At 35.4% G+C, this 23466-nt stretch overlaps 1 protein-coding gene and 1 pseudogene across 10 annotated transcripts in view; both read left to right on the top strand.

Annotated features, from left to right (window-relative positions):
* FARS2 (phenylalanyl-tRNA synthetase 2, mitochondrial) overlaps window positions 1-23466 on the top strand; it is a 455949-nt gene that overhangs the window by 108279 nt on the left and 324204 nt on the right. For all 10 annotated transcript variants that reach the window (XM_023534658.1, XM_023534659.1, XM_023534660.1 and 7 more), the window contains one exon: window positions 22446-22605. In XM_023534658.1, coding sequence (XP_023390426.1) covers window positions 22446-22605 — 160 coding nt within the window. The remainder of the gene's footprint in view (window positions 1-22445; window positions 22606-23466) is intronic.
* Window positions 22174-22291, top strand: LOC111744216 (annotated as a pseudogene).

Genomic DNA, 23466 nt, shown 5'->3' with positions numbered 1-23466 from the left:
AGTGGCAGTGGAAGCTCTGAGACTCACACTAGCATTTTAATGGAAGAAAAATCAAGGCTCCCTTAGAAAGTGGAAAATAAGAAGAGAGTAGAGAATTACTTCTTATCTTGTGTCATATTTGTTTTGGGTTCAGTCTGATTTAGTGGGTAGCAGGCATAGTTAATTGAATCTGATAATGTTACAGTATGTTCTGCTTTAGAGTTAAAAAAATTTACACATACATATGTCTGATGTTATCATTTAAGTACTTACATGCTTATTGTTTCATTTACTCCTAATAAAAGCCTTGTGAGATAGATTATTTCTACTTCAACCACAAGGAATCTGAAGTCCTGGAAGGTTTACTGACTTGCCCAAGGTTACCCAACCCGTTGGTGGCAGAGCTAAAACTTGAACTTAGGTCTTCTGAGTTTATTGTTTGTTCTACTGTATTGTGTTGCTTTTCATAAAGCTGCTTTGTAAGTGGGATCTGCTTATGACCCAAGTGGAGCATTAGTTCCTAGAATGAGGTGAGAGAAAGGGGAGGTGGTTTTTGAATTCCTGGTCTTAACTAAAGTGTTGATTGTAAGTCTGACCTACTCTTAACTCTCAAAAAAATGTTTTTTTTTCTTCTTTCAGTTTATTCCCCTATGAATAGGATTTTTTTTCAGTAGTTTTAATTATGCTACATATGTAACTTAAAAAATCATATTGTTATGTTTTAAAGTTTTCCTGTTATTTAATCTTTATAATTATTACTTTAAGTACTATAAGGTGTATTTCAGCAAGAAGAAAAGTGAATAGAGAGGTGCGAGGTGAAAGAAACACTGGTAAACACTGAAATGGAACTATTACAATACATATGTTATAGCTGACCCTTAATAACATGAGTTTGAACTGCACAGTTCCACTTATATGTAGATTTTTAAAAATTAATACATATAGTACTGTAAATATATTTTCCTAATAACATTTTCTTTTTTCTAGCCCACTTTATTGCAAGAATAGAATATATAATACATGTAATATACAAAATATGTTAATCAGCTGTTTATATTATTAGTAAAGCTGGTCAGCAGTAGGCTAGTAATAGTTAAGTTTTGGGTCTAAAGTTGTACATGGGTTTCTGTTTTGTGGAGGGTTAGTGTCTCTAACTCCTCAGGTTGTTCAAGGGTCAACAGTATTTAACTGTTAATTGTGAAGAAAACCTTTTCTTGTTTGGAAAAAAAAGGTAAAATGTATTAGTAGTCACAAATTTAAATGGATTAAACTTACTGATTACAGACATACATTATCAGATTGGACATTTTTTAATTACAGAAACCTGAAAAAAGCCCATACCAGAGCTTGAAAGTAAGGGGCAGGAAAAAGATATATCAAGCAAATACTTACCAAAAGAAAGCTGGTACAGCAATACTAATATTAGACAAAATAGAATTTATGGAAAAATGATAGATGTGAATAAAGAGGGATAATATATCAACCAAGATGCTTTGTGAATTAGGAATTTCAATATGCCCAACATTGTAGCCTTAATGCATAAATTAAAATTGAAGAAATAAAAATTGTGTTTGACAAATTCATAGTTATTGTATAGATATTAAATGACCTCAATCAAAATAAAATGAATTAAGCAGACAAAATGAGTAAAGATATAATCTGAAAACTATGATCAATAGGCTTGATTTATGTTTATTTTTAAAATTCTATAACTGTGTGTATAGATACACATCACACATTACGAATAAATTCTATAGTCAAGAGTCGGAAGTATACAGTCACATGGAATACTTTAAATAAGTTGTCCATGTTGACAGTTGAAATCTAAACAAATGTCAAAGAATTAATAACATAAGTAGAATTATGCCTGAGTACAATATAGTTTATGTAGAAAGTAAGAACATTTTCTTATCCTCAGACATTTGAGAATTCACAGCTATAGATTCATAGGTTAAAGAGAAATATTACAGTAAATCACAAATTACTTATCACTAACCAGCATTGAAGATTCTCATTTCATACTGCTTAGATGTGAGGGAAAACAGTTAATTTATTTTACAGAAACTTGGTAGACCCCATTTAAATCATACGATCACAGTTAACATTAATAAAGCAAAATAGATGGGATATAGTTATAAAGGTACTTGTGGTACATTTTGTTTTAAGTATATTTATTTAAGAAAAAATTTAAACCCTCAAAATCAAAAATTAAGTGTTCAGTTTAAGATGCTAAAAGTAAGCAGCATTGTTCTGAAACATTAGAAAGGAGGTGGTTATATAGTTTTAAATAATCCCAAATCTTACAAAAACAGATACAGCCATCTGGAATAGCAAAACCCAAAACTATAGACAACATCTGTAAGAGAGCTGGGTGACAAGGTCTCTCTAAGATCTTCACAAATGTGTGGTAACTCACATCTGACAGCTGGAAGATCTGCATTGTGTCAGAAACAGAGGAAGTTAGTAGAGGAAAGCGATGGGACCTGGGAGGAGAAGAGCTTCCTTAAGGGTCTATCAGAGAACAAACCGTGGACAACCAAATTTACTAGAGGAGCTTCGACATTAAATACTAGTAATAACATTGTTTACCAATAACCACTAACATCACAAAAAGAGGGGAAGCCAGACTTATGTGTCTCCTGATGGAAGAATACCATACTAAGTGTAAAGTCTTGCCAAGAAATGTGGAACTGAATATGATCAAAATCTAGATCTAACTACCAAATTTATAGAAAGTACAGAGGACAGAGAAACATGTTAAACTATGCCATGGAGATGTAATAAGCAAAATGCAGCTTGTGGGAAATTCTATAGCAATGCTACCCAGGATGTGATCTGCATCATGAAATAAATAGAATGATCAAAAGTAAGCACTTAGAAATGTTTAAGCAATATTAAGTGGTTAGAAATGTTAAAGCCATTATATTCAAGCACATTATCAGTGGTCTTTTGTTAAATACCATGTAAACTGATCTAGGTGTTCTTAAATACTCTTGATAAGTTGCATATGCTCAGTCTGTTAGTACTTATGTGCAGTAGGACCACATATCAGTTTGAGACCGATTTGGAAATCTAAAACTGTCTCTTCATCATAGAGAGTTTGAGAAGTAGTGCTCTAGAGTAAATGATTCAATTTCTTCAAATAACTTGTAAGAAAAAAAAAGAGATTGAAATGGCACCTATAGATGAAAAAAAAAAAGATCAACCAATGTGTAGATACCATCAAGAGAAAACATTTTTAAAGAAAAAAATAGTGAGACAATTGGAAATTGAACACTAACTAAATATTTGAATTTAAGTTGTTTTTTTTAAAGGAATTATAATAGTATTATATTTTTATAAGTCATTTTCTTTTCAAGATACATATTGAAATACCTGTGCATGAAATGATCAGATGTCTGGAATTTTCTTCAAAATAATATGGGGATAGGCACTTGGGGATGAATGTAAGAGAACTGGTTATGAATTGTTAATTATTGAAGCTTTGCGCTGGGTGCATGAGAAATTATTATCCTTTCTGTTTTTGCATATGTTTGAAAAATTCCTAATAAAGGTCTGACGGAAAAGACTGAAGGAAAGTATTGGGATCAGTAAGTCAATCAAAAAAACAGTTGCCGAATGTGAACTGGATCTAGGAATGTAAGAAGGTATCAAACAGTCATGAGATGATCCATAGTTTCTTAGGGAAGAACCAAAACCAAAACCAAAACCAGGAGGTAGGAAATATTAAACATAAGAGCATACAGTGCATGCAATAGAAAACTGAAACCAATAGTCTCTCTTTATCAGTCTGAGATGATTTTACATGTGGATTTTTACGAAATCTGACTTTTACAGTCTGTTTTAGAGAATAGAAAAAGCTCATTTTATGAGGTTAGATGTGTTAATATACAAACTGAATAAAACTTTTTTGGATATTTCAGCTTTATGAACATGGATTCTTTTTTAATGTACAGATATAGAATTATTAAGTGAAATATTTGTAAAAATTTAATTCATTGTGTATTGTGTCCTTCTATATTACTGTTATACATGTAATACATTCTACTGTATTCAACCAATACAAAAAGAAAAAGCATGTGATTACCTCAATAGATATAGAAAATAATTTATCCGCAGTTAATGTTTTATGACATTAAAAAAAGCATTTGATGACATTAATGATTCATGATAAAAACTTTTAGCAAACTAGGAATAGAAGGTTACTTCCTTAACATTATAAGTGATATTTGTCAAACACTCACAGCAAACATCATAATTAGTGGTGAATCATTATAAACATTTCTATCAAAATTAGCAACATTTCAGGATTACTTGCCATCACTGTGTTTATTCATCGTTGTGTGGGAAGTTCTGGCTCATGCAGTAAACCGGAAAGAGAAGTAGAAGGTATAAGCATTGGAAAACATGAGATAAAACTGATTCATTTGTAGATGGTCTACCTAGAAAATTGAATACAATATCCAGGTCAAGTATTAGAACTAATAGTTCAGCAAAGTTGTTGGGTATAAAAATAATATAGTTTCTTAATCACAAATAATAATTAGAAAATATAATAGAATAAAAGTTTCATTCGTAGTATCAAATAAAACTTTGAGCTACCTAAGTGTAATTCTTTCAGAAGATGTTTAAGGTATTTATAGATAAAATTCTTAGATATTGTTAAAAGACATAAAAGAAGAAGAGAAAAAGGAGAGATATATGATGTTTGTAGATTCGTAGGTAGGAAAACAATAATATGAAGATGGCAGTTATACCAGCATCAGTCTATAAATTCAGTGTAAGTGTCCAATGTGTATTTTGAAGAAGTGGAAGACTGATCTTCAAATTCATAGGGAGAACAAGTTTACGAATAGCCAGAACAGTTTTTAAGAGTACTGGTTTAAGGGGACACTCTTTACCAGGCGTCAAGAATCTAAATCTAATTATTAAGATGATTTAGTATTAGCACAAGATTAGTCGAACAAACTTTGAAGCAGCTCTGCTCATATCTGGGAATTTATTATCTAATTATAAAATAAGAGTGATGTTAAATAAATGGAGAGGTGATGTAGTGTACATGAATTGCTCTTAGAGAATTACTTATATAGAAAAAAATTGATAACTACCTCATACCAAATGAGAAATTCAATTCTGGATGGATTCACAATTCATTTGTGAAAAGGAAGTCTTTATATGTTAAAGGAAAATGTCAGAGATTATCATTATCACCTTGGGGGTAAAAATTAATATCTTAAACCGAGAATCTCTAAACAAGAAAAATCTTTACTGGAAAAATTGTTTAAGTTGACTATCTTAAGATAAAACTTCTGCATAATGAAAGACTTCATTAATGAAGTTAAAAGAGAAGCAACGGGCTGGGTGGATATTTGCTATGCATATGACTAGCAGAAGATTAGTGCTAATCAAATAAAAAGATCTCAGTATGAAAAAAAGAATTTAATAAGGTAAAGTCTGAAATACCAAGTGTTGGTCATTATGTGGAGCCTTGGAAATGCTCTTGGGGAGGGTATAAAAACCTACACCTGAAATTCCACTCCCATTATATGCTTTAGATACATTCTTAAGTGCTTGCATCTGCAGATAGATGAGAATGTTCATAGCACTATTAGTATTAACTAAAGACTGGAATAACCGATATTTCTACCAAGAGTTGAACAGATAAGTAAATTGTGGTATATTATTCAGTGGTATGTGAGTGTCATATATCTGTGTAAACAAGTAAATCACAACCATATACATCAACATGAATGAATGTAGAAAGTACTATTAGGCAAAGGAAGTAAGTTACACATGATTATATTTGTGTAAAGTTTAAAAAATGGGCAAAATAATCAATATATTATTTAGGGGTTCATGCATATATGGAAAAGTTAAGGAAAGCAGGGGAGTAATTTAAAAATTCAGTTTAGTTACTTCCTTGAGTTGCAGCAAGGCAGTTGTGATCAGATGGGACTATGCAGGGTGCTACAGAGTTTTTGGTACTGTTCTCTTTTCTGAAAATGGATATGGGTAGTGAGCACACATGTATATACTTTTATTATTCTTTAACCATGATATACTTATACATTTTTTATGAATTTATTGTGTAATTTTTTTATAAAGAAAGAAAAACAGGCAAAGAGCGTTAACAGCCTATTGAAGAAGAGATCAATAAACAAAGACCAATAAACAAGGACCAGATATATCAGTAAACAAGAAACTGGAAATTAAAACAACCAGATATTATTTCAAACCCATTAGATTAGCAAAAATTAATAATCCTGACAATACCAATTGTCTAGAAGAACTGTAAATCTTATGCCCTTCTAGTGGAGTGTATATAGTTGCAACCACTTCTATAGTTTTTTGGTGGTTTCCAATAAAAAAAAAATTGTATTGCTATTTGATCTGGCATTAAATGTAAATATATATATATATATATATATATGTAAATACATATAGGCAATGTACATTTGCACATTGAATACTTTATAGCACTTAATGTAATTCAACTAGAGGTATCTGTGTCAACAGGGATGAAGTTTGCATACAGTGTTGAAAAAGAAATATGAGTGATATTAAACAGTGATATCTTTTTAATAGATATTTCAAAACATGCCCAACAATACATGCTCTCACTGTATACTTGCTCATGCTCTCTCTGTTTCTCTGTGTTTTACTTCTCTAGCTTTCTTTCTCTCTCTACACACACGAATATACATATACACATCACAATCACATTTTTTTTGTTAGCTAAATATGTAAGTAGATGTGAAAAAATTACTTGGGAGTCATAAACATCAAAATCAAGACAGATTACCTGAGAGGTTAAGGGAGGGTCAATGGTATCAAGCGTCATGTTTGCAAATGATGCAAAATGTTAATGATTTTTTTTGGAGCATCGAAGGATTTTTGAGATTAAAATGTTTGAGAGCCACCTTTCTATAGTTTCAAAACTCAATTTTTATGAAATATTTATTGAGATATTTGTTTTGCAAAGAATAGCAGATTTTGATGTGTTTGACAGACCCACCAGAGGGAGCCCATATAAGTTATGTATCTATTTAATCTGAATTAAAAATATCAATTAAAAAATACATACCTGGACCAGTGCTCAAAGATTTTGTTTTATTTTATTTTTTGTCCCTGGAGATGCCTTGTCCTTTTTCACCAGTTGTGCCCTGTGCAAGATTCTTATGAATACAATGAAGGGCTGTGTAGGAGGCAGCCATCATGTAGTTCACGCTTTACTCTTGACGGCAGAATCTTTGTTTCCTTAGTGAGTCTTCATTCCCCTTTGATGACTTACTCTGGGTCAGTTTTATCCAGGGATTTTCTCTTACGTGCACATATATGCAAACAGTACTTCTTCCTGAATTGAAGATTATTCATGATGAGACTTCCTTTCTTTGCTCAGAAACAAAGGGGAATGTTTTTATAGAAGAGATGAGTGAGGGTGTACAGAAGAGTAGGCTATTGGTATAATTTTGACCACAACACATTAGTAAAATACTTCATCAAGATGTCTTGTCAGATTCGTATTCCATCCCACCCCATTCCTTAAAAAAAAAAATAATCATGATCATTCGCCATTTCTTCCTATAGGAGTGTAGTTTAAGGGGTTCTTGCCATAGGTTGTGCTCCTTGCCTATAATGATTCAATCCTTGTCAAGTGGATATCCTTCATTTTGAACAACCCCTTTGAAATCCTTTGTGATTCATTCTTATTAGAAAACCACTTTCGTTTATCATTAGAAAATTTCACTTTTGTTCCCTTTGATATTCTTTCCCACTTTCCAGATGGTTCATTAGAACCCTCCTGTTCTTATGCTTCTTTTTCCAAGCTTCCCCACTGTTACTCTTGCGGTTTTGCCAAGGGTTGTCTCTTTATTCCTGCTTTTTGTCCAGAATCACTTTTCTATCTTTCATTGAATGACAGGGTTTTATTTTCCACCATGTGGTTCAGGGGTTTCCTTAATAGCCTCATGTGGAGGGGCTTTATTGAAGGCATTTTTATTTGGCCTTGATAGATTATAGTCACCATGTTTTCCTAATCTCTTCTTTAAAATGTTTTAGGATGGACTGCCCCTGTCAAAGACACACTTAAATTGAAATGGATTTAACTTAAACAGTTTTTTTTCCCTCTACCCAAATGTTTACTTAAGTATATCTCTTGACAATAAAGTGAAAGGCAACTGTTTACAGCCAGGAGTCCACACTATATTGTATTTGAGTAATACCCCATTATTAGAAGACAAAGTGGTGAGTGGTTGGAGAACCATTTAAAGAGAGGCTGGTCTCTTATTTTCTTTGGCACGGGGCTTTGCAAATAATTAGTTCTTGCTTATGACAAGATAGAAACTAAATAGCATTTTAATCTGAGACCTGTTACAGACCTATAGTGTTCTTGCCCATGACCCTGTTGAACTTTCAGCTCTACTGCCTTGAATTGTTAATTTGTGTACATCGGATATCTTCAACTGGTTAGTCAGTTCCTTAAGGGTGCCATTCTATTTTCTTTGTGCCTTCCACCTCTAACGCAAGGTTCTGCACAGAGTGGTAGTTGGTAAATGTGGCACTTAGATGTCTCCTTTGTTCTAGTCGGCCTACTATCACTCTGTAAAAGATAGCAGTTAACATAGTTAACTGCATGGAGTTTCCCTGTAAGCTTTTCTTATTGGGTACTCTTAGCCATTTTTCACACTCCAGCCTTCCAGTGGAGTAGATATATCAGTTAGGGTTGGATTGTAAGACAGAAACCCTATTGTAGCTTGATCAGGGAAAGTTTAACATAAAGAATTATTAAGTGTAACACAGAGAATTGAGGTAATAAGGGATTAGCGAGTAAGAAATAAAGTGGACTGGAAAAAGTACAGAACAAGCAGATATAAGGAGCAGCTGCTACCCCTGGGACTGATACTGAGCCCCCAAGGAAAAGCCTCTTCCCCCTTCCCTAGCTGTGGCTCACTGAAAGACTCAGAGGTGGCCATGATGTCAATGCTGATGGAATTGCTGACTATCTACACTTTAGCATTTCTTGTAAATCTGCTCTCTGAGGTGCCAGGGAAAGCTTTTTTGGGGTTGATGTCTTGCAGGAAGCAGTCTGCTCTGAAACTGCCCAAGATGGATAATTGGAGGAAGCAGCTGGCTACTGTGGGAGTTCTTCGGGAGCTGAGCACTGCTGCTTGGCTTACAGCGCACTTGGGATCTAGCAAGATTCCCTTTGTAATGTCTCTCCAGTGACCTCTACTGACAGAGCTTAACATTTTGCCAGCTGGCAAAAGAAAAATATTTAAAGGGCCCAACTCAAGTTTTCACAGAGCAGTTAATGAAGGATTGATTTGTGGCTCAGAGGTAGTGCATTGATAACTGGCACAGTCAGCTTTCTTTCTCCCTTTCCTGAATATGTCTTTAGGGAGATAGGTTGTTATTAATCCAACAAATGGGTTGCAAGAGAAAGTCACATTTAGGGAGGCAAAAACATTTTTTCTTGATTCTAATTTAAAATTCCTTGAGTATAATTTAGGTAGTGAGGATGCTCTCTAGTTATTGGCTCTTGGTACGTGGAATACATAAAGGATAGAGGATGTTTTGAAGGGTGAAAGCTTATGCTCCTGGTCCAATATAGCATCCAGAGAAAAACAGATGAATATTCTCTGTATCTTATTCCTCCAAGATCTCAGGAAAATTATTACCATTTACATCCAACATTTACTGTTGGAGGCAAGAGAGTGTTATTAGGTTTTACTGAATCCACATAATTACAGTAAGAATTTTTTTTTTGTACTAGCTAAAGTGATGCGTGCAAGTAGCAAAAATATTTTCTCAGTGATATGCTCTTTCATAGTAGACTTTACACCTTGCTAGAGACCACATATCTTTGCCTGGTGCACATTACTGATAGCTACTTATATAGAAGAAGTGGCGTAATTCACATTTTCAGCTTGATAGCTGCAGGTGGGGTGGTAATGAGAGGAAGTTTCTTTACTAGCCAGCCTCAGAATCAGCTAACAATCTGTGATATGTGCATCCTATTGAATTGTATGTTCAAATGCCTGAGTCTAAGAAGTAAAAGATGACATTCTTGCTATTTGACTGATAGTGTGTCCTTTAACAAGTATTTTAGGTATCTTCTTTCTGAGATTTTCTCCTTGAATTTACTGTCTAATATTATCTTTCCGACACATCCTGGGGTAGTTTTCTGTGAAATTGTAAACCTGTTACTATGAATGAATTTGAAAGATAAAATAGAGTTTTCTTAAACTAGATACATCATCTAAACACAATGATATTTTTCAGCTATATAGAGACTTTATATGATGTTGATAGCATTTCATCACAACAGTGATTTCTGATCTTTTTCTTTTACCACTTGAGAATCTGTTGAGAAATTTAGACACTCCTCCCACATCAGATTTTGTATATAGTTTAAGGGATATTATATGTTCCTGTATTAGATTATGAAATTAGAAGTCGTTGTCAAGGAGATAGTTTAGTCTCCTTGTCGGCAATTGCCAGCCCAAGTCTGTAGAAAATTGGAGAAGCTATTGTTCTTTATACTCTTAGCAATTCTCTTTCTTCCCACTTCTGCTGCTTCTTTATAATATTTTTCTTAGATCACACTGGGATCCAAACTGGTATTGTGTGTTCAGTGGTGGATTACATAAACAGCAGCAGAAGTCAGGGTTAAGTTAGCTATAAGAAGGCAAAGAATGCTGCCCAACTTGGGAATGACCAGATGTCAGTTGTTGGGGTGATTTGAGGATTAGGATCAGAGTCAAGAGTTAAAAGTCAGAAGCTCTTTAGGAACGGGAGGCTGAGTTGAATGTGTCTAGCGGAAGCCAAGGAAATAGTTTCTGCCTAAGTCTCTGTCCTAGGGCAGAGAACATTCTTGAGTAGGGACCATTCAGATCCAAGAAACAAATAGTAGTTCTGTGTTTAGAAATCTCGTAAGGCACTGAGCTACCTGGAGATGAGACTCAGGTACAGAGTTGGTAGCGTGGATCTTGTAGGGAATAGATTTTAACACACAGCCATAACAGGACTCTTGGAGGCCTATTGTGAGTTGAGGTTTAGATAATTTGTTGTAAATCACAACAAAGAGTAATTGACTTCAGACAAATGGAAAGAATAACTTTCTTACCCTTAGAATTGGGAGTGAGAGACTGTTTCAGTGAGAATTTGGTTTACCTTCTCTAGGGTCATATTTTTAGGACGTGGACTCTTAGATGAGGTAAAAGACTCCTCAGTTCAGTTGCCCCAACTCTTCACTTTTTTAGTGCAAAAAGAATGCTGCGATACCACTGATGTGTTATTTCTCAGGGAAATTGGCAGCAGGACCATGGAGAATATGTGAACATCTGCTTTGACTCTAGTGGTAGAAATGATTCTTATTTGAACTATAGTGTCTTAAATACAGTTTTAGAATCTAGTTGTTAAATGTTGATTCTATTGTGCATCAACATATACTATATACTGTTTATCAAGTAACCCACACAAACTCATAATGTACAGCTAATATTGATTTATTGTTAAAAGGCTCTACCAGCATTTGAAATCTACAACCAACCTAGAATACCACTGAAGATCTACTGATAGTTTTCTTCTTGTGAATCGTGGAAGTTCCCACTTTTCAGATGTGTTTCAGGGCTATAGGAGCTTTTTGTTGTTTACTATTTGTATTAATCAGGATTCTCTAGAAACAGAACAAATAGGATGTGTTTGTGTGTGTATGTGTGTGTATACACAAATATATGGTTTATGTAAAGAGATTTATTAAAAGAAAGCAATGTATGTTTATGGAAGCTGAGAAGTTCAGACCAAGAAGAGCCAGTGGTATAGACCTGAGAGGCAGGAGAGCCAATGGTGTTAGTTCCTGTAGGAATCCAAATCTGAGCAGAAGACTGGTGTCTCTGCTTGAGGGAAATAAAAAATAAAAAAAATATATAAAATATAATATACAAAATAAAACATGAAATAATAACTAAAAGGCAGAGAAGAAAAAGATTCCTTCTTACTCAGCCTTTTTTTTCTATTCAGGCCTGCAACGGGTTGGATGAGGCCCACTCATGCGGGGGAGGGCCATCTGCCTTACTCAGTCTACTGATTCATATGTCAGCCTCATCCAAGAACACTCTCATAGACATATCCAGAAATAATGTTTAACCAAATATCTGGGCACCCCATGGCCCAATCAAGTGGACATGTAAAATTAACCATCACAGCATTCTTGGGCAGCCGACTTTCTAGTGGAACACAGAGTCCCTAGTCAATTCTAATAACGCCTTAATTTTTTTCAATGGATGCCATATTTTAGAAATTCCTAGTATACCATGTAGTTAATTACTAGCAAATAGCCTTTATTTGTACATAAAAGTGTTAAAGTAAGGAGTTATCCATTTTTTTGGCCCTTCAGGATTGAACAAAAGGCTTGAACTTTCGATTATTGGCTCTTGGAGCATGTGGGCCTTGGTATCACATGGAGAATGTTTTCAGTAGCAGTGCTTGTTATTCCAGAAATAACACCAGCTTTTGAGCTGGTGAAAGGGGAGTCAAATCCTGGCTCTGCATCTCACTCTCTGGGGACATTTGATAAGTTATTTAACCACTCTGAGCCTTAATTAAAACAAGGACAACTGCTGATTTGTGGTTAAAGAACCTAGTATGATACCTTTTGAGTGGGAGATACTCAGCAAATATGTTAATTCCTCTACACATACCTTTATATTAATCTTGAAAATAGATGTCTGCCTTCTTCCTGTGAAGTACGTCATCAACATGAATCAGATATTTTGTGGTCTTATTTTTTAAATCTGATTTCTTTTTTCTTTCTTTCTTTTTTTAAGCCACTGGTATTTTCTCTGTTGATTAGTTAACGTGTCTTCTGTCATCTTCCTTTAGAGTAGGTGATAGAATTTAGATGGGTCTCAGTCCCATTATATTTCACCCATTGGCACTATGAATGAGCTGTTTAGCCACTTGAAGAAAAAATGCAATCTATTTCTCTGTTTTATCAGTCATTTTGGCCTAGGAAGAGGATGACAAGAGATCACAGTGTTAAATTCCACAGCAGAATGGATAAAGTTTTATCTTCCTTTAAATGATGGTTGTCATGAGAACCAGTTCACACCAGGGTGGGGTGCTTTTTATTGTTGCCGTTGTTGCTTTTTGCCTCAACACATCCAGACGTTGACTCTCTCATGTATTTTGTGTACAGCTTCATGTAACTTCCTTGCTTTGACAAATTGAAGTTTCTGATGTTTTCTCTTTATAGGCTAGAGGTTGGCAGAATATTAATCTACTTCCTTCTCCCATTGGTACCCCTAGGAGTACCCCAAGAGAAGAAGAGTGCTGAAAAGATACTTGTCATGATATGTCAGAGTTAATAAAATCAGGCAAAACAAATTTCTGAAATACCGAGAAGCCTTTGGCAGTATCTTTGGGGAGTGGAAGGAGGCAGAAATCGCTGATGATACTCCACAGACATTGGTGCTGAGTGTGGCCTGGGCCTGCTAGGGAAACAGCTTTGTGGTGTCACATAGGTTGTCATCCCTGCCATTTCTTTGTCTTGGCCTGCATTGGTTCTCTCTTAGATCATTGTAAGTAATCTTCTAGTTGGTCTCACTATCTCCATGCTTACCCTACACTGCTCCATTCCATAGCTAATCTGCAAAATTCTTTTTTAAAATGCCAATCTGACTGCATCACTCTTACACTTAAAAATTATTAAAGACTTCTCATTCTTTCTAAACTAAAGTTCATATTCTATAAGGTTACCTAGAGGCTCTTCATGAAGCAGTTTACACCTCTCTCCCTAACTTAATTTCCTAGCACTTCTTCCTGCTCCAGCCACTCTGCAGTATACATTGCAGGAACTCTTCACATTCTTTTGTATCTTCATGCCTTCAAATCTGCTACTCCAGCTATCTGGAACACAGCACCTTGTCTCTGCCTGAATAATGTCAAACTTCTCTTTAAGGGTCTTTGGTAAGCCTTCTATTATTACCCCAGGGACAAAGATTTCCCCCTCTGCGTTGGCCATATTTCTCTTAACTGTGCTGACTATGTTGTGTAGAGTTTCTAGTTTATCTCTCTCATTAGGCTGTAAATGAAAGGAATAGCACTTAGTCAGGCACTTATTTTACAGCAGTCCTATTTAAGATGAGGTTTTAAGTAACACGTGGTATCTAAGTACAAAAGCAATCTTATATCCTGTTCAACTCAACCAAAACCAGTCACTAAGCAAATCACTTCTGAGCCCCAGGGACAAGCTAGTCACCTGGAGAATGACATATAAACCCTATAAATTTGACAAATACAGCCTCATATATTTGGCAGGTCCACTGCTTCTTAATTCTTGGTTCAAAGACAGAGAAATAAGTAAGAATCACTTCTAAAAATAAGCACGTTCACATATCTTACCCTAGGAATTCCCAAGCCTTCATTTCCCCTGAATGCAGCAAGCAAATTTAGTTATGTTATTTAAATCCAACTAAAGCATTTCAGCAAATATTAAGTATTCAAATCACTTTGGAGGAAGGATTGGGATGTCTTAGTGAAATGAATAGACAGACGTTATTAAAGGGATAGTAGACTCATCCAAGTGGATTTCAGCTGCTAATTTCCACAGTCTTTAATTTCTTTAAACAACTGGGCCTAAGTGGGATCTTCTACTGTTCATCATTTGAAGAGCTTGTGTTTAAAAGGGCCAAGTTAAATACAGCTCTGTCCTAAGGTCTCTGTGGGAAGTCCGTTCCTGTTTTAGCTAATTGATATTAAATCAGTTTTGTCATTCCCTGGATTTTCTGCAGCATACCACATGCCAATTAATCAAGTTACAGAGATTAGCAGAGGGGAGGGAATGCATTAAAATTTCTGCGCTGCAAAAGCAGACTTTATTTTCTCCCTGCTGCTTGTTTTATTTCCTCTTCTCGACATGAGACTTTGTGCCAGTGAAATAATGGAAAGAGATTTGAAACAGTCAATGTTCTGTGGTGAAAGACACTACAAAAATACAAAGGCAACTTTTGCCAGGCAGTGGAACAAAATATTGGCTGTCAGGTATCCTATACAAGACAGAAAGCTCAAGGTTCAAATTGACACGTTCCGATGGTTTCAGTCTCATGTTTTTTGTAGGGAAACTCCCAAACTTTCATCTGCAGACTCAAACAGGTCCCTGCTGGACAACATGGTCTTTCCACACTTCCCCTCATTAAGCCTCCATGAGAGAAATCTCAAGTAGAATATATCATAGAGACTATTTAGTTCTTTGCTTAGTGACAAAAACACATGTTCGCAAGAAGTCAGGGTCAGGAATATATTCAGAACAGCAAGTTGGTGCCCATGTGACTCCACACAGCTGCTTTCCTGGCATGCTCAGGCCACACTCAGCACCAATGTCAGTGGAGTATCATCAGTGATTTCTGCCTCTTTCCACTCCCCAAAGGTATTGCCAAAGGCTTCTGGGTATTTTGGAAATTTGGTCAGTTGTTTTGCCTGATTTTATTAACTGGGTTGCTTTCTTGGTACCATTCCCAGAGTTATGGATGCCAAGAGGAGGACTGTTTTCTGGGATAGGGGTCAGGAAAGCTAGTTGAGTTTGGGATATTTTTAGGTGAGGGATTTGCAAGTGGAGATGCCCAGTAAGCAGGTGCATATATGTGTCAGGGCCCTGGTACAGTTGTCTAGGATGGAGATGGAGATTTCCAGTCCATCAGCATATAGATGGTAGTTGCGGCTATGAGTTTGGCTGCTTTCATCTAGGGAAGAGTAAGCATAGTTAGAAGTGTCCAAAACTGAAAATGCCTGTGGAATACAAATATTTAGCAACATGAAAGCAAGGAAAGGGAAGCTGTGAAGGTAACCAAGAAAGAGTGGCCAGCTTGACTGGGAAGAGGAGAAAGAGTAGTCTTGTGAGGAAATAGGATCAGTGAGAGTTTTGTTTATTTTGTGGACTGTTCGTTTAAAGGGAAGGATTAAATATGTTTACTGAGGAGATAGCCATAAGAGAGATCAAAGGTATAGGAGACATGAGATGATTTCTAAGAACTTTGAGGAAATAGAAAGTGATGGGATTGGGTGTATTCAGTTCACTGGAGAGAGGTTAGTAATGCCTAGAGCCCGACAGGAGGAAGGTACACTTCTCCTCCTCCCCCCAAATTAAGTGGGCATGAAGAATTAAACATGACTGCAAAGGCAAATACAATTTATGTATGGGAATGAAGGCTAGAAGTTGGGGCGGGGGGAGTTTCTTATCTGATGCCTTTTCTTTTCTTGGAAGAAGATAAAACCAGTTTTTTTTTCCCCCTAGTGAAAGTAATGTAGGTAGGATAGATGTTTTCAGGAGTGAGATACATGATTGGTCTCTGAAGTTAACTGGAGAGAACAGCTAATACAAGATTTGGTCTTGACTCAGCACGTGCTTAGAGAGATAGTTCTAAATTAATGAAATAATTAAGAAGAAATGTGTGAAGCATCTGTTGTGTTCAGGGCACTGTGTTCATCGTTGTGTTCAAGGTCCTTACTCTTGAGGTGACACTTGTTCACAGAGCCCTTTCCTGTTGCTCTAAGTGGCTTAAAAATCATGGTAGCCTGTCTTCTTTCACAATAAGAATTTGAAATGTTGCTGTTTGGGCTTTAGTCTCTCTTGAGCATGATGACCTCAATCAAAGGAGTATAGGGTACCTATATTCAATTTCTTAATAAACTTTATATTTTAGAATCATTCTAGGTTTATGGAAAAATTGCAAAGGCAGTACAGAGAGTTCCTGTGTTCCCCACACCCAGTTTCCCCTATTACTGACATCTTATACTACTATGGCACATTTGTCACAATTAGTAAACCAATTTTTACTTATTATTACCTACATTTATTTTTATCTATATTTCCAAACCTTCTTGCTGTGCTCTTTTCAAATATTTTTGATGGCGAGAAGAGTACTTGTATACTGATAATTCAGAAACATGAGTTGAATCAATAATTTGAACAGTCTCCCTTATTGTTTCTTTGGGATTGTCTTATCCTAAACCCCACTTCTTATCCCTTTGAGAAATCATACAATTGAGGGGAAAAAAGGCTACAGAGAAAGATAAATATTAATTTGAATTTTATCAAGTCAATGTGACCCTGGTGTCAGTTATATGTGTCTTTAATTTAAAAAGTATTATTTAGTAAATACAGCTTTTTAAAATGGGTTCATGAAGAATAATAATGAAGAGAGTAGTGTTTTGGTGAAAAGATCATACCCATCACTGACTTTATACTGACCTATCATTTTTTTTAGCCATACAGTTTGGAATTAAGTCTCTTCTGGTTAATATGTTTGTGCTCACTAGTGCACCCTCTTGTTTTCATTTCCCACTCAGTAGAATACAGAACTAGGGACTTCTTTTGTTTACTGTGAGTCCAGTCATTAATGAGCGATGTGGAATCTGTTGATAATTTTGTAAGTAAGAAAGAAGAGAGCATTTGTATCATGTAATCTGCAGTGATATCATTCTGAAAAAATTTTAAATAACCCTGTCTCTTCTCTCCAAATCCCCTTTTCTGTTATCTGGCCCACTTTCCAGTGTCAGGAGATTTCAAAAATCCTTAAAAAAGAAGCTGTTTATCAACTATCTTGTATTCTTTGGTAACCTTTGGGTTTTCACTTCCCAGCTCTGTTATTGTCTCCCCACAACGCCCCCTCCCACCCCACACTCCCAACTGCCGAAGAATTCTCAGAGACTATTTTTTAAAAAAATTTCCCCTATTTAATTAAGCTGGTAATTTTTTGAGTCAGATCCTTTCTCAGAGTCATACAGTTAAATTAAACATTTAAAAATATCAACTTGAGGAACTAAATGTTTATAAATGTAGGCATAACTTCAATCTAGGAGGAACCCCACAAAACCAAAATGTCATTTGGGTTCTGTTATTGAGATTTTAAAGCTCCTCTTCCTCTTCTTCCCCTTCTCCTTTTTTACTCCTTCCCCTGCTCCTTCCACTTCCCTCCTCTTCTTCTTTATTAAAATAAAATGCTGCTTTGCACAGCTCGAATTCATAGTTATGACCTCATTTCTTTCTTGTACTCAATCTGTCTACTTAAACTATTTTGTTTGGCTCTGTCACCCAGCAGTATTTTTCCATTAATGTTATCTTGGATTGTCTCTTCACTACTCATGTTTCTTGTACTTGTATTTGATATTTTTCAGAGCAATTATGCTGTTATGGTCTGTCTCACAGGGTTTTAGACTTTTGGTCTATTACCTCAGGCAAAGATTGACTTTTGAACCTAAAATTAACTAAATTGGTGATATAGTTATGGCTAATTGGCTTATGAACTGATTAAATTTTCAAATGTTGAAGGGACCTTATCATATTTGTTTTAATGTTATAATGAAGAAATGCTTGGTAACTTGAAAGTAATACATCTGTTTCTGATTTACTTTTCTAAATATTGTCTTGATGCTGCTACCACAGTTTCTTAAGCGTAAATTTTTCTTTTGCTGTGAGATTAGGCTAGCCCTCAAACCTATTGCCCAGGCTCAGATACCTCAGGCTAGAAAGTGGAATTATTGCATCAGCATTAAGATTGAGTTAAAATGCAATGAACATATGATCCTGTGCATCTCACATGCTTAAAACATTCTCGTTGGGTATCCTTGAAGGACCTTGCCTTTTATGAGCCCCCGGCCACCACAGGGACTGCTTGAATTAAGGTTTTATTTTGATTATTTTCTATGCCATGTCATCTTTTAAAGTTATATAAAAAGAACAACAATATCACAAACCCATGGCCTTTCTCTCTGGAGGGTTTCTTCTGAACCACTTTTGGGTTTGTGTAATGTTTCTTCTGCTTTTTCACTTGTCTGAGTATTATTTATTTCTTCATCTTTCAAGCATTTCTTTTCCACATTTCTACTGCTGTGTTCCCTTGGTTCTCTTCTCCCCTTCAGTTCAGAATGAAAGGACTGAGATAACCTCCATCAAGTTCTGGTGTCACAATAGGCACGACAGAAATATCATCCTCCTTACACTGGATATTGCCTTTGGAAGTCTGTGTGGCCTCTACCAAACAATGCCTTCCTGTTACTGATGCACAACATTGTTGTAGCTCACATTTGGTCTCAAAGCAATCTTCCTCAACCATTCACATTGATGCAGTTGCACATATTAACGCATTTGAAAGACAAATCTTAATCATTTTTGAAGGATTTATTTACCTTGTTCCATAATGATTTAATTATGAGAAACCATCACTTTTAAATAAGGTGCCTAACATCAGTGTATGGAACTACTGTAGCACATCTCTCTTTGTGTTTTATATTCAATTCTTAATCTCATTTATCTGACTTTATAGATTCTTTTTACACTGAAGCCCAAAAGATGATGATGTATATGCTCTTATGGAAATAACCATGGAGCCTTGAAGTATGGTTGTGAGTCAGATTTTGTTTTGAATTTAGGCTTTACAACTTGCTATGCGATAGTGTAAAGTTATTTAACTTCTCTAAACCTCAGGTTTCTTATATGAGAAATAAGGAAATAATAAAGATGGTGAAGATTAAATGAAACCGTATTGTAAACAAGGTAAGCACCCAGTAAGGTAGCAAGAATAGTAAATGATCAATAACTGTTAGCCAATAGTAGTGCAAGCAGGGACAACAGCAGCCATTTGTTATAGAGTCATTTTATCTGTCATAAGAACTCAGATGGAGGCAGAGTGGTTGAGTGTTTAGCATTAATACTTACGGGAGATTCAGTAGATTAAACCAGTGACCAATGGATATTTTTAAATGGCTGAATAGAAAAATGACTGCTTTGGGAAGTCCTAATTGACTCCTTGAAATTTTGCTGTACAAGCTCTGTTTACAGTTGGCTATTTATTTGCTTTTTAAAATGTGTGTTTAAAATCTGGGCCATTTAAAAAATTCTTTTGATATTAAAAAATTTTTAATTTAATTGGTTTTTGCAATCCACTTTTATTTTAAAGCCTGATTAGAATTAATTTCTTATACCTGCTTTTTCTCATTTGTGAACTACTTGCCCTGGCAGTTGCAGTAGAGGTGGAATTTGTGTTCTGGGTCCTTTGGATTTGTGCACGGACACTTAAGAAAATGTCAGAGAAATAGAAGAAATCCTACTGGAAAAACAAAAGACACAGGCTAGTGTATGCAGTTAATGGACATCTAATTTAATTTCATCAACAGTGGATGTGTCTCAAGCATAAAGCTAAGTGAGAGGCAGCCACTTAATGGTCCCTGGAATCAAAGGTGGGATGAGTATTTTAGTCCTAGCTTGGTGACTAAGTGGCTAAGTGATCTTATCCTCTCTGAAACTTCATCTCTCTGGATTTCATTTCCTCATTTGGGTTTGGCTTAGCTGATCTCTAAAGTCCCTTCCAGCTCTAATATTATATTTCCTTTAGAAATAATAGCTTACTTGTTTTCATGGTCTTATTCTTCTTTGTTGTATGTGCAGATGGCATAATGAATTACCACTTTTCCTTCTTTCAGAGTTTTTTAAACTTCAGTCTTTAGTGTAAGTTATAGATATTTTTCAGATATACTTATGTATTGCATATACTGTTAGATCTTCATAGTTTTTAAAAAATAGTCTTGAAGTGATTGACTTCTTTAACTTAGCATTATTCTAAGCTATATTGTGTGTTAAGTTAAGGATTTGGTATAAGATATTTGTGTAGTATACAATTAAATTAATATAAAACTATTAAACTATTAAAATAAAATATTTATCTCCATACCTCTCTAAATCTTATTAATAGAATATGTGCTGCTCTTTGGGAAACATCAGTGTGTTTTGAATTTGTTCCTTCAACCATCCTCATCCTCCCCTAATATTTTTGATATGTTTTCTGTACTTACATGCACATGCCAATGCTTCTGATTGACCTACTAAATCTACTAAACTAGATTGGCCATAATGAATAATGGAAGCCTGCAGCGTGCAGGTGGACTCCCAGAATTATGACATGTTTGATTTTGCCGGACACTTAAAAGAACCACCATTCTGGAATTGCCTTCGTTTATTTTCACAGCCTGAGGTTCTCTCTATGTGCCCAGGTAATATATCACCTGACTAAAAGTCCATATAAGAACTGGTTTACTTTTGTATTCATTCTTATCATGACGATAAGTCCTTTAAGGCTGTTTATCTGACACAGATGCTGTGGACTTTTACTTTGGCCTCACTTGCTCTGGTAAGCTGTCAAAATCAATGTTAAGGTTTTCAGTTGATACATTGGATAGGCAAATATTCTCATTATTTTTCTCTTGCCTTGTGCTGGACGTTTTTCTGGCTTTGTGCTTTCTCTCTATTGTGTTACTTCTTTAATGCTTTTAAGAATTTTTGTATTTTTTAGTAGATTTATCAGGAGATTTGGTTCTAATTATTCAGCCCAATGTTATTAAAAATAGTAGTTAATTTATTCTTTTATTAAAAGATTTAAAAAAATTTTTAATTTCATGAGACATCAGATGGAAAGAATGGTAGATTCAATTGCTCAGTTCTCCTTCTTGAGTCAATCTCCTTGCAGGTAAAGCTCGGCTTTGTTGTTAAAGATGGGGACACTATTTTGGCGGTAAAGCATCTTATGAATAATAATAGCTGTGATTAATTATGATTATATGATAATGAGGAAACTTTATTTAGCCATTGCAATGTGCCAGGTACTCTATGCTTTTCATGCATTATCTTATTTAATTATTATGAAGTATCTAATTTAGTGTTACTATTTCTATTTTACAAAGCATTATCTGAGACTTAGCTGCCATATCACTTGCTAGAGTTTACCTGGATAGCAAAGTGGCAGCAATATGCTTCAGGCCCTGTCCTGTGCTTTGGAGAGATGGAAATAGCAAAGTCCAGCTTACTTCCTGCCTTCATGGACTTTACAGGATTTAACTCCTGGACTCTTCTTTCTGTCTAGTCTCAGGACGTGCTCTAAGGACACTGGTCTGGTCAGGGATACAATTTTAGAGTCTGAAAGCCTGATTCACTGGTATATTCACTAACATTGAGGATAATGTCTCTTGTGAGGCAATGACTATAAGTTAACACAAAACTAAAACAGAGAGATAAGCAAAGAACAGAAGTGTCTTTTAATTCCCTAATCACTCTTCATTACATGTAACATAGTGCTTTATTCAAAGTTGGTAGTAAATGAATGTTAATTTCAGTACGTTCATTGGCTATTATAAGACTTAATGGAAGTCTACGGCCATGCTACCTTGAACAAGCCTGATCCCGTCTGATCTTGGAAGCTAAGCAGGGTCGGGCCTAGTTGTATTTGGATGGGAGACCACCTAGGAAGACCAGGTGCTGTAGGCGTAAAAAATAAAAAATAAGGGATTGTAAGCTGACAAGGTCTTTGCCATCTGTGAGGTCAACCAAGGGTTGCCTCTCGATTCCCACATTATATTTTTAGATATAGACTGGCAAGGATACTATTTTATTTATTTATATTATTCCTCTTGGTTTACAGTTATTTGCTGGCATAAAGGATGGAGAAAGCCTGCAGCTCTTTGAACAGAGTTCTCGTTCTACCCATAAACAAGAGACACATACCATGGAGGCCATGAAGCTCGTAGAGTTTAACCTTAAGCAGACACTTACCAGGCTTGTGACACATCTTTTTGGAGATGGTAGGTACTCAAATGCCTTTGTCTTTGGGGGTTAAATATTCCATAATTATCATATTCCTGAAATCATTAAGGCTAGTTGTATCTAAATTTTTTGGTCTAAGTTGTGGCTTAATGTTTCGGGTCCTTAGTGAGGTAGAACTTGTAGATTTCCTGGTTTGTTCCATGTGAGCAGAAAGATATGAAAATGAAATTAGCTAGGGAAGGAAATGATGATATCCTATGAAAAGAATGATAATGGATTAAGATCAGGGTCATCAATGGGGAGAAAGTGTACAGACTGATTAGTGTTATTGTATAACTATGTTATCATTAAGTCAGACATGATCAATGAGGCAAGATTCTTTATTTCCACTCATTTTATTTATTCATTCATTCATTCATTCATTTATTTATTTATTTATCTATCTATCTACTTATTTATCTATCTATTTTAAAAAATTACACTTGACAGTCAATATTATATTAGTTTCAGGTGTACAGCATAGTGGTTAGACATGTATATAGCTTACTAAGTGATCTCCCCGATGGGTCTGGTCCTACCTGACACCATACATAGTTATTATAATATCATTGACTGTATTCCCCATGCTGTGTGTTAAACATCTGTGACTATTTTGTAACTGCCAATTTGTACTTCTTAATCCCTTCACCATTTTAACCCAGCCTCCCAAGCCCCCTCCCACTTGGCAACCATCAGCTTGTTTTCTGTGTCTGTGAGTTTGTTTCTGTTTTGCTTGTTTATTTATTTTGGTTTTTAGATTCCACATATAAGTGAAATCATATGGTATTGGTCTTTCTCTGTCTGACTTATTTTACTTAGCATAATACCCTGTAGGTTCACCCATGTAGGGCAAGATTCTT

The sequence above is a fragment of the Pteropus vampyrus genome, unplaced genomic scaffold (assembly GCF_000151845.1).
Source record: "Pteropus vampyrus isolate Shadow unplaced genomic scaffold, Pvam_2.0 Scaffold129, whole genome shotgun sequence".
NCBI lineage: Eukaryota > Metazoa > Chordata > Mammalia > Chiroptera > Pteropodidae > Pteropus > Pteropus vampyrus.
The sequence above is the reverse complement of the archived record's forward strand: the minus strand, read 5'-3'. Positions and strand labels throughout refer to the sequence as shown.